At 40.3% G+C, this 12162-nt stretch overlaps 1 protein-coding gene across 1 annotated transcript; it reads right to left on the bottom strand.

Moving 5' to 3' along the window:
- Positions 1–2965: 2965 nt before the first annotated feature.
- LYSMD2 (LysM domain containing 2) lies at positions 2966–11099 on the bottom strand. Its single transcript, XM_061595134.1, has 3 exons — positions 10604–11099; positions 6669–7000; positions 2966–3936 (listed from the first exon to the last, which is right to left on the bottom strand). The coding sequence occupies exons 1-3, from the start codon at positions 10829–10831 to the stop codon at positions 3888–3890; spliced, it is 609 nt and encodes a 202-aa protein (XP_061451118.1). The 5' UTR covers positions 10832–11099; the 3' UTR covers positions 2966–3887.
- Between the last annotated feature and the right edge of the window lie 1063 nt (positions 11100–12162).

Genomic DNA, 12162 nt, shown 5'->3' with positions numbered 1-12162 from the left:
TACACTGTCAATTGGAGGCTTCCGCTATCACAGCATGTAGACAATTTTTAGACCATAGTTTGCCAGCTTTTACTCTACCGCTGATACCGAGCAAAATCGTATCCTACACATCTCTAATTCTAATCCCATAAAGGACTCTTCTTTTTTTAACATTCTAGGTATCTTTTAGAATTTAGATACTTTGAGGTGTCTTCACTATTTAAAACTATTGCAGAGGGGGAAATGTAACAACGTATACTACGTTCACAATACACTTTTCTAATAGAATCCTGTTTCTGATACTGTACTTTATTAAATGCTTTACTACAAGATACAGTAATGCGAGGTTATGTTTCTTCTTTTTCATGCATAGTCTCTTTAATCACCATGATTCTGCACTGTGCAAATGACTGCTGAATGTGCATTGGGGTGGAGAGAAAGCTCTCTACAATTTGATACACTTTCTTCAATACAAAACCCATTGGAAACACCTTCTGACTGATTTCAGTAAGTGTGGATCAGGTACCACTAAGAATAGAAATGCAATATCCAGGGAACCACATAAAATGTGGAATTTATGTCAAAAGAGCCTGTCCCTCTGAAATCATTGCTCTGACAATGAATTCAAAATCTAATTTTTAGAGAAAAAGCGAGTGAGAGGTGACTTGATAGACAGGTATAAAATTACGCATGGCAGGGAGAATGATAGAAAAAAGTTTTTCTCCCTCTCTCGTAACACTAAACTTGTGAACGTGCAATGAAGCTGAATGTTAGAAGATTCAGGACAGACAAAAGTACTTCACACAGCGCATAGTTAAACTATGGAATTCACTCTCACAATAGGCAGTGATGGCCACCAACTTAGGCTTTAAAAGAAAATTAGACAAATTCATGGAGGATAAGGCTACCAATGGCTACTAGACACAATGACTATGCTCTGCCTCTATGGTCGAAGGCTGCATGCTTCTAAATACCAGTTCCTGGAGATGCTGGAGGGGAGTGTGTGCTTGTGCTTAGGTCCTGCTAGTGGGCTTCATATAGGCAATTGATTAGCCACTGTGAGGACAGGATGTTGGATGAGATGGACCATTGGCCCAATCCAGCAGGCTCTTCTTATGTTCCTATTTCAGAATTATGCCCAAACTTATCACTTGCCAATAAAGACATGTTATTTGTACATGTGAATGTCTTCTAAAGCATCAGTTTCCAGAGGTTGCAGCAAATATGAGATATGCTGTTGTTCACCCATTACTTTGGGCACAAGGACAATTGTCCTCTTCAAACTGCACAATGTTAAGAGATGCAGTCCCATGATAAACGCAAAACAATTCCACTGAAGACTTCCCTTCAAACGAAGTGAAGAAAAGTTGGCAGTAAATCTATAGAGCGCGCTTAAAATTCATTTCAGAGAAACTTCAATCCTTATCCTTCACTGGGCTTGAAGAAAAAGAAAATAGCTGAAAGATGAATTTTAGAACTTTGCAGATGTCCCATTTGCTTTTCCAAACAGACCTTGGAGCTGCAGTAAGTCACTGAATGCTTGACTGCGGTACTTAAAAAATAGCAGGACTTGATAAAAGTTGGCACATCTGTTGCTGGAGGTTCATTGCATTGGTACTGCAAAGCTGGTTGAGCAGGTTGCACGGTTATGAAAATCTCACCATACCTTGTGTGTGGTTGGAGCTACTGTGAATGCAAATTATAAGGACCTTGATGTATGCATAATTCAAGACTTGCCTAATCCCTTTACAATACATCCATGTAACTGTGCTCTAGCAACCACTTAGGTACCCAAGAGACCCAATTAGATCAGACTATCTAGACCAGCATCCTGTTTCCAATACTTGTGAAGCACATGCTTCTAGGCAGGGCACAAGCAGGACATGATGATAATTGCCCTTGGCTGTTCTTTGCGTCCCAGCAAATGGAATTTAGAGGTATGCTGCATCAAAATACGAAAGGTCCCTATAGCTATTATGGCTGATAAACCAAATTTCCATAAATGTGTACAATTCTCTTTTAAACACATCAAAGTCAGTGGCAATCACTATGTCTTCTGGCAGTCAATTCCATAAAATTACACTTCGTTGTATAAAGGAAAAAAGGACTTTCTTTTGTCTGTTCTCAGATTTACTGCCAATTTCATTGGGTGACCCCCATGGTTTAGGAGTGTAAGAAGAAAAGCTCTCTCTGGACACTTTTTGTACATCATTCATAATTTAAAAATCACTCTCACATACGTTTCCTTTTTTAAAAAAAATTCTCATCTAAAATGCCCCAAACAATAACCATTTGATCATTTTGGCTGCCCTTTTACTATGCACTTTATCAATTTCCTGTTTAGGAGATGGGACAACCACAAGTCTATCTGGGAGGGAAAAGCCTCACCATTATGAGGAGATATAATGCTGGCAGTTTTATTTTCAATCCCGTTACTAATCTGTTTCCTAACGTGGACTTTGCCTTTTGTGCCATGGCTGCACTGCAGTTGCTCCATGAGCTATATCCATAGGAGCATAGGAAGCTGGCTCATACAGAGTCAGACCAGTGGTATGTCAAGCTCTGTGTTATGTACACTGACTGGCAGCAGCTTTCCAGGATTTCAGGCAGGTTAAAACTGGACTGCATGTAAGTGTCAGCTGTAGAGTCCAACACAGGTGCATCATTATTATTTATTATGCATGTAAAATGTATACAGATTAAAAAATAGAGTCTTTGCCTGCAGGCTCACAATCTGAAAAGACACAGAACAAAAGGATAAAAAGGTAGAGTGGAAAGAGGAAAACAAGCAGGCTCTAGCTCTATTTCTTAAAGTTAGTAAATTCTTTGAATGGCCAGTTTGAATGAAACAGTTCAGGGAGAAGAGAAACCAAATGGCAGCTAGTCTCAGAACCAAGCCAGAGGAGTAGGCCCTCCTGTTCCATCTCTTCCACTGCTGCAGCCAAATGGAATGGCTGATAATAGATGGCTGCACACTCCATTATATTCCACTAGTCTATACGTTGACACTCTACAAAGTACTGTATATTATTGTCGTTCAAATAAAGTTCCAGTAGCTAGAAAAAAAGTAGAAACACTTTTGACAGATTAGGAAATTTTAATACACTCAAATGAAACAGAAAAGCACACCGTATTTCTGAAATGCATTTGCAAAGCACCAGGCATTCTGTACTTTCTATACGGATATGCTGAAAAACAAGGACAGGCCACTTTTTAAAAGTGCATTTTGTATTTATTACATGGAAACTACATATATTTGCACAAGAAGCTATGTTTCAAACATTACCCTTACACAAGGAAAAATACATTTTTACTGAGGTTGTTTTCCCTTTGTTTAAAAAAGCCTCCAAAGAATTGTGCCATACATACTTTAAAACCTCAACTGTTTTCCAAAACAGTTCAGACTGGTTCATTTTAAGAACACAAATGTTTTTATATACAGTTTTATATCCGTATATACAGACACATGTACCCACACACGTCAATTCCGATACTCACAAAATTTGCATGACAGGAGTATCTATCCCAAGGCTCCATAATAATGACTTTCATCATAAATAATCCTCCTTACACTTTATCTTATAAGTATATATAGCTGTTTCCTAAAGATCCTGAATCATAGTTGTCTCAGGGATATATTGTTCCTAACGCGCTATATTTTCATAGCAGAAATATGAAGGCAACTAATAGTTTTGGAAGGATTATTTCCTTTATTACTGTATAGCAAAAGGACTCTAACCTGCAGAAGGTGAAGGTCAGATCATTTTAGTGCAAATATAGTTAATGGAATTACCTATATATGACTTGTAACAAGTACACCATAATAAATGAATCCAAAAGGTTTGCTTTTGAATCTTCAAATATTTAGCTTTTAAGAACAGCTTTGATTCCAGATCTTCATTCATCTTCTACTGCTGATAGGAAGAAGTTGCATAGGAATTTTCTTCATCGTCCTCTCTGATGAGGAAAAAGGGAAACAAGAAAATGTTTAAGGGTGAATAAATAAATAGAATTTACTCCAAAGTAGTAAATGATAGTCTTTTAATAAGACTTTTAGAAGTAAATCATTTAAGTAATGCTGTGTGATGGTCATTCTTTGCATGATTGCTTCTCAAATTTTGAGCGGCAATGTATTAAGAGTGCCCTCAAGCACAAGTATTTTGTACATAAGTGAGAAGTTAACTAAATAAAGTGTAACAAAATAAAATACAGTCTCTGCCATCAGGCTTACAGTCTAAAATACATGACACAACAGGAAAAATGGATTGGTAGTAAGGAGGAAATATACTTAGTTACAAGTTTTTCTATTGACAAGCTGGAGCGGAAAAGTTCAAAAGTTGCTGGTCTCTCAGATGTACTGATAGACGGCCTAGCAGCCCTTCTATTTCCTCCTGTTGTAACCTCATGTAGTGGCTACTCAAGGCAATAGTTTTTACTACTGTGCACAATTTATTTTGGCTTTGCTGGTCCTGGGCGGGTGGGGTAGCAAGGATACTGAAGTCCTACTGGCAATAATTGAAAATCTTGTTCAGCTATGTCAGGAAACCAATTTCTGCTCCCACTACTATATTCTGTGCTATTTCTAAGATCTCATTGCTTCCATGGAATTGTGGTATGTACACAACCCACCTATATGAATAAAACAGCAGCACGTATCACAAAGGAACCAACAAAGGAAGATGGTTTTGGCCAACAAATTCAAATTGTTTTCAGTGTCCCTACAGAGTAAAACAAACCTCATTTTTAGAATTGTAATCCAAACTAGCCACCTGCCAAATAGCCTGCATCATGGAAGGACAAGGGAGCAAATTGAATTTGTCAAAGGAAATGAACTAAAGTATCTCAACATTTCTGCAGAGGGATTTTTTTACTAAAAGAAATTCTAAAAATATAATGCATTCCTTTAATTTTTATAATGATAAAAAGGCAAAGATGACATGCAAAGGCACAGAAGGAATAGTAGAATTGATACCCTGGGCAAGGAAATAATTACTGTGCCTAACAAAAGATCAAGAATACATGGGGGCACAGATGCAAGCAAAAATCAGCATGGCTACAGTCTGGATGCACAACTGAGTGATGGTGCAAGATCTGGAAATCCCTTCTGGAAGACAGCTTTGCATTAAGAGTGTGCCACATCTGAATATCTCAGGCTCAAATCCTAGGTACAGTTACTTAGGATAGACCTTATTGAAGTCAAGGGGAAATTATTCTGGGAAGCTGAGTAACTCAACATGGACTAGAATTTAATTTACTGTGGTAACGAACATGCTAAAGTAAATACGAAAAAGAAAAACCCAGAGAATTTTTCTACCTTAAATTTTAATTCACTACCGTACAACTCTGTGGCTGCATCTTATATCAGTATTTGATTTATCTCTGTTTCCTTCTAAAAAGACTGATGCAAGTGATCAGCCAGACTTAATTACAGACATTTAGATATGACATAACTTCATATGTGAAAAATACTCTCAGATGTATCAGCTCATGAACTATCACCAGGAAATCTGACAAAATGCCGTGCAGGTCAGGAAAAAAGCCTTAGTATGTATGTACCCTAGGGGTTGCTCATTGCCACTGTCTTTAGCCATTCTGACTTAACTAATGTCACAGGAGCCTAAATAGGCTATTGCCTGCTATAGTTCAATGCTGGGAGGCCCTAAACCAAACTCTCAAGACACAACAATTGATTCTTTGATTAGAAGTCTTTATTTGCGCACAAGCAATTGCTTGGAAGAGTTACACAGAGAACAAGCCTCTATGTAAGCCTTCCCTTTCATAAAACACACATCTTTCTTATATACTCTTTCAAGGTTACGTTGATTACTCAATCTTCACGTCAACATATGTCAATCAATACAATAACTTGGTATAAACATATTTAACATAGCATAAACATAATTATCTTTTCTAAAATATGCAGGTCAAGATAACTTTTCTCTTTCTTTTCCATGACACAACTACTCCAACCTCTTCCCTACATTTCCATCATATCTCCTTTGATAAGTATTTGACCTTTAAAGCAAGCATATATTTATAACCTTTGCTCTACTTCTTTTCAGTGTCTAATAAGCGCAATTTCAGCAATTTCTACTAATATATTTTGGGCCTAGCCACTTTAGAGAGCTCACACAAACCTGAACCAAAATATTTCCGCAACACTAATGAGCTTTCTCTATGCAAAATTTCTTGAGCCTTTGAAACAAAATATCCTCCTATACACATCATTCAACATAAGAGTTATTAAAACAAATTATATGAAGTGTGATCCAATTTAATTTCCAAGTTAATACCACCTAATTATCTGTGTGTCACCTTTCTACAAAGTCTCTCACGAGATTATCAAAATTGGCTACTTTGGTAGAACATTGCCAAGAGCATCAGAGATGAAATGTAGGTGAAATGATATTCAAAAGCTACTCTTTCATAAAAAGAACAGATTCCTCCTAAGATGCATCAGGTCAGGAAGGAGAAAGATGTAAAACTGGCATTGTAGAAAATTTCCAGAAGCATTATAAACCCTTTGCATTGGAACCTTGTTTAAGTGATAATGATTTAAAAAAATAATAGTTTAACATACAATATTTTAGTGGGTATCTTTCTCAGTTTGATATACTACTGTTTTAAGCGTTATTACATACTTCAAGCCCTCAAAATGTGTTTAAATAAGTAGGTAGAAGGTTTTTTACCTGTTATATTCAGGTTTTAGTTTCCAAGCTGCCTGTTTGGACATCTTAATCTGCAAATCCAGTCTATGTAGAAAATCTTTGGCAGATAATTCTTCAGGGGGAAGGAGCTGATTGTCAGGCTCCTGAGGACTGGGTGAAGAATTGTCTTCCTGGACTGTCATTGGTCTTTCTTCACAAGAAGGGGGACTGTCAGTTTCATTCTCAGGAGACTCCAATGAGTTAAGTCCATTAAACAGCAAAGGCTTCTCAGATATAACAGGGATATTCAATGTTTTTCTCAGAAATATACAGTCATTTGTGAACAGTTTGTTTGCCCTTTTTATTTGTTCCATCTGAAACAGACATAAAATTATGTTACTGATTTAAGTCAAGTAAAGATCATAACTGCAAACAATTTTCTACAAACAGCTTCTTCACAACACACATTTCTTTCTTAAATATAATGTCTCCATTATATTAATAATTTTACCACCTCTTTTCAAAATATATACTGGAAAATGGCTCCTTAAATCATAAAATTATGCTTCCTGTAGCCATATTCCCTTATTGCTACCCCATTATAATGTATCTTGCAAAAAGTGCAAAATAATGCAGCAAAGCACAAATTGATTTTAAATACCAGACAGCCATATATCCCAATCACTCATGCAACAAAGTCCAATGGAACTGGAAGTCATGAACCAGGACTCCTAGTGCAAAATCTTACAATACACTTTAGAAATTAGGGGTCCCAAAAGCTGATCTGGGTTTCTAATTGCCAGCCTAGGTCCCCCTTCCAGCATTTGCTAGAAACAGCTATTTTAGGCAAGCTGTTTTATTTACATGCTTCCCACTCTCCTTCATATGCCAGTTACCTTATCAAATAATTTAAAAAATAGATCATAGAACTAGAGCAGCATTCATAAAGACGGCATAACTGAAGAACTGCAGCTCTAACTGTATCATGCCATCAGTCATCCAAAACTCCCATGGTGATGCTAGGAAAATGTGATAATTAATAGTCATGGAACTAGTCAACATGAAGCCCTGGTGACTGTTCCAACATGTACCATCATCACTGCAACTGCCAAAACAGGTGCTTACCATAGTCATATGAATATTTAAGTTACAAGAAAGGTTTTGGAGACCAATTAGACTTCCATCTCTAACTAAACAACTGGAAAAATTGGAACTATGTGTGTTTTCTTTTTAATTTCGATGAGACCTCAGTATAAAAAAAGTTTGTGGGTGTTGTTTTGCTGTTTATTGAAAGCCTATTATATATTTTTAACTCTGAAGCAACAGCTTCTCCATACACATGAATCACATCAAGAAGGGGAGTACAAACTAAGAAACACATTCTCCAAAGCATTATTTTCACTGTGGGCCAGCAAGACAATGTGTTTGCAGCAGCCACAGCACAGCATAATAAATAATGCACATAATGCTATTATGGCACTCAGGATCTTGTTCACCCCTGCTTCACTAGAATAAACCTTAAGAAATGTAAAATTTCCGAAGAATTTGATTTAACAACCTCGCTAAAATGAAATCTACATACAAACATGTTAACCTACACCTGGTCCCCTAAATCCAAATCAAGGGTTTAATTATGCCTGTTAACACCTGCTTTTCTATATAAATACCGAACCATAAGAAACACCTTTCTGAAGTTAAAAGCCCTATAAATACTCTAGGTCACATTATTATTATGGGTTGATATGAGGGATCAAGGACTGAGAAGTTATGACAGGCACTGGGATCCAGCACCTGGATCCAAAAGATGCCATCCTGTCATGAGAAAAGTCATCCCAATGCACCCAATGTGAATTACCCTGTGAAAATGAAATGGACTGCCTTCAAGTCGATTCTGACTTATGGCAACCCTACTAATAGGGTTTTCATGGTAAGCATTTCATTAATAAAAAAGGCAGGCCCCTACCACAAGAAGCTTGTAATAAACCTTGACAGTGGGTAAGACAACAGATAGAAGAGAGGAAATGGTAAAAGAGAGAAGCAAGAACCAGGTGAAGCAGACCTAGTTTGCTGAGCAGGATAAATAATCTTTTTCAAGAAGAAATCCAAGACACTTTGCTATCCCAAGTAACAAGCCCAGGTTTGCACAAGAAAGGCGAAAATAGTTCCTGGACACATACAAGAAGTTCCACCCAAAGCTCTCCAATCACACTGCAAGAAATCCTTGAGGTAAACCTCTTAAGTTTATTCACTGCTTTTCTGAGGTACTGCTTTGAAAATGCATTGCCATCCACAACAACCACTTCAATTTCTTATGTATCTGGGTGAACTTCTAAATAATTCAAGTTCAGGGCAGACATGCAACAAACTGAAGCACAATTCAGTGGGGTGGGGAAGAGCAACAGATGCGTAACACACACCACCTTCTCCTACTACTACTCACAGACTCCTCCCACAAAACCTTTGCATGCACTGGGATACACAGGCTACCCAGCCAGGCCTTTGCTTCAAAAGCAGTAGGTGCTGGAGCTCAAGTCTGTCTGAAAGCTCTTACCTCACATCTGATGTGCAGTATGTAATTAGTCTTATAATGGTGAAAGAGAATATACTTTTTAAATGATCAGAAGTGTCTCTTCCCCTATATCTGCAAGGCAATGGATCACAGCAGGACTGCTACCCATGAAACTCTTGCATCCTGAACCAACTGGTCACTGTCTGCTGCCGAACTACATCTTTAGTACTAAAGGGAGAGATGTCAGAGCTGAAGCCCATCTGTCTAGGATCCATGCCTCAGGTGCCTGCTATACTAGCTATCCATGCCAGGGAAGAGGAGAAGACACTCTGTGCATTCTCAGAGGAAAGTAATTTCATATCAATCACAGATGCCAGAAGGGCTGACAGGGCTAATTTGCAGTGGCAAATTCAGAAGTGCAGGGTTCCTTCATGATAATCACACCACACCTCTTTCACAGCAATGCTCCCTTTTCCACTTTCCCTTGTCTGCCTTGCTCCCCCTGTTGTAACCTGAGTCCACACTCCACTGCAACAGATGTCCCTAGGAACCAATCAGCATGAAAGGGGAGGCTGTGTGTTAGCTACTGAGAGGAGTCTTCTCAGTGGCTGACTCACCTCCTTTCACTCTGATTAGCGCCAATCAGCATGAAAGGACAAGGACTCTTCTCAGTGGCTAACATGCTCCCTTTTTATGCTGATTGGCTCCTATGTAGGGACCTGGCTTGGCCACTGCTCCCCAAAAAGTAAAGGGTATATGACCCCTGGCGACTACACACCTAGCTGACTGACAGGGAGGGCAAAGAGGAAGGCCCTCTGCACAAGCTCAGAGGGAAGTGTTCAATCACAGATGCCTAAGCAGGTATCTGTAGTTAATGTAGATGAGGAAGGAGAGAACGAATGCACTCTGCATGTGCTCACTCTCTTCCTATCATTCAGAGATCTCCAACAGGATGGCTTGGGTTTCAGGGGAGGGAGGAACACTACATATTATCCCCACATCAATCATAAATGCCTGAGGGGCTGGATGAGTTTAGGTGGGGGAGAAGGAAGGCCCTCTGTACATGCTTAGAGAGAAATCTATCACAAATGCCCGAGGATCTGTCTGTCATTAGTGGCAGCAGGAGAAGAAACACACCCTGCACACCCACATAAAGAAATACAGCAGTCACAGTCGCCTGAGAAGCTGGTTGAAGTCACTGGGAACGAGAACTCTGTAAATGCTCAGAGAGCCGGGGGGGGGAGCACTCTTCCTCCTGCTTGCATCCGTCGTAGACGGCTGGCTACAATTATTCCACTCTGGTGATGGGATCCCCAAACGAAGGCACTCTGCACATGCTCAGGCGCTCTCTCCCCTCCTCTTAGCCATACTCAGTAAGGCCCCGGTCCTCAGCTGAGGGCCACCACAACCCTTGTCAGGGAAAACTGCGTCGGAGGGAAGAATTCAAACCGGCCCGGCCCTTACCTACCGTCACGCCGTACTTGAGCGCGATGCCTTGGAGGGTGTCGCTGGCGCTGAGGCGATGCTCCACGTAGCGCTCGGCCAGAGGCGCCACCACCGTGGCCGTGCTGCCGTACGAGCGGGTCTTGGTGCGCGCCAGGCTCTGCCACAGCTCAGCCTCCGTCTCAGCGGCCTCCGGCCCAGGAAGCGGCTCCTCCCGCAAGGACAGCCCGGGCAACGGCAGGAACTCCGCCATGGCCTTGGTTTTTATATAGTTATTTATGAGCGCTCGCTCTTTCTCTTTCGCTCTTCCTCTCTTAGCGGCACGTCCCGGGCATGGCTCGCCGCCGGTACATCCGTCCTCCGCCGTCAGCGGAAGGCGCCAAGAACGACTCCTGAGGGGAGGAGGGAAGAGGCTGGGGCCGCGCGGACATCCAGAACAACAGCCCCCTTGGGCGCGTGCACGCGCGCGCCGCCAGGTACGCTGAGGTGGCGAAGGGAGTCAGGGAAGGTTTCCCGCCCCTTCTCCTCTCCACCCGTCTGGCCCGTCAATATCAATATCTTGGCGCAGTCATTAACCAAAATGGAGACAATAGTCAAGAAATCAGAAGAAGGCTAGGACTGGGGAGGGCAGGTGTGAGAGAACTAGAAAAGGTCCTCAAATGCAAAGATGTGTCACTGAACACTAAAGTCAAGATCATTCAGACCATGGTATTCCCGATCTGTATGTATGGATGTGAAAGTGGACAGTGAAAAAAGGGGATAAGAGAAAAATCAGGTCATTTGAAATGTGGTGTTGGAGGAGAGCTTTGTGGATTCTGTTGGGTATGGAAATATTACTGACTTGATATAAAGTATATATCGGTTTATTTCCGGATGACCTGACCCCAAACATTCCAGTGGCTAAATGAATAAAAGCCTGATTGAACTTGAAATGTGTTCCCCTCCCATTTCCTTGCGCATATCTATGCTCTATGTTTTATATGATGTTACCAACTGTATCACAAAAGAATGCCTATGCCTCATTTACATGGTTGTAGACCTTGACACACATATGCTTACAAATGCAGAAATGTAGCCTGAGTGTAATTCTTAGTTTAATGATCCCACTTGTAACCGAACCTCCCCTGCTCCTATCTACCCTTTGTTCCTCTGGCTCTGAGTGCTTATCTCAAGGTCGTATAAACTATGCAAGCCTAGGTCTGAAAGAAGGCGAGATGTTCCTGGCTTTTGTTATCTTAAGCACCCCGTTTTTCATATCTAAGATATTACATATCTAAGATATTACTCCACCATGCCCCTTCGATGAGCTTCCGCCGGACTTTAAAGACCTGGTTTTTCAGACAAGCCTTTGGGTTGGGTTAAGTTTTCTACTGTTGGGTTTTATATTTTAACATTTTAATGTTTAATGTATTTTACTTTGTACGTCGCCCAGAGTGGCTGGACAACCAGCCAGATGGGCGACTAATAAATATAATATAATAATAATACTATGTCTAGCGATGTTTTTCTATTCTTTATGACGTCCGCTCCCCTCTTTGTAACCGTTGGGAAACTATATAAATCTTGTGTGTGTCAATAAACGGG

Source organism: Rhineura floridana, chromosome 14 (genome assembly GCF_030035675.1).
Source record: "Rhineura floridana isolate rRhiFlo1 chromosome 14, rRhiFlo1.hap2, whole genome shotgun sequence".
In the NCBI taxonomy this organism is placed as follows: Eukaryota; Metazoa; Chordata; class Lepidosauria; order Squamata; family Rhineuridae; genus Rhineura; species Rhineura floridana.
Note: the sequence above shows the minus strand (reverse complement) of the source record. Positions and strands in the feature narration are given on the sequence as shown.

Bases quoted from the DNA above. Each gene is read 5' to 3' on its own strand.
- LYSMD2 (XM_061595134.1), bottom strand. From the start codon at position 10,831: ATGGCGGAGTTCCTGCCGTTGCCCGGGCTGTCCTTGCGGGAGGAGCCG. The intron at 7,001-10,603 runs GTAGGTAAGGGC...TGTCTGTTTCAG, and splicing joins CGCTCAAGTACGGCGTGACG to ATGGAACAAATAAAAAGGGC. The intron at 3,937-6,668 runs GTAAAAAACCTT...TTTCCTCATCAG, and splicing joins CTAAAACCTGAATATAACAG to AGAGGACGATGAAGAAAATT.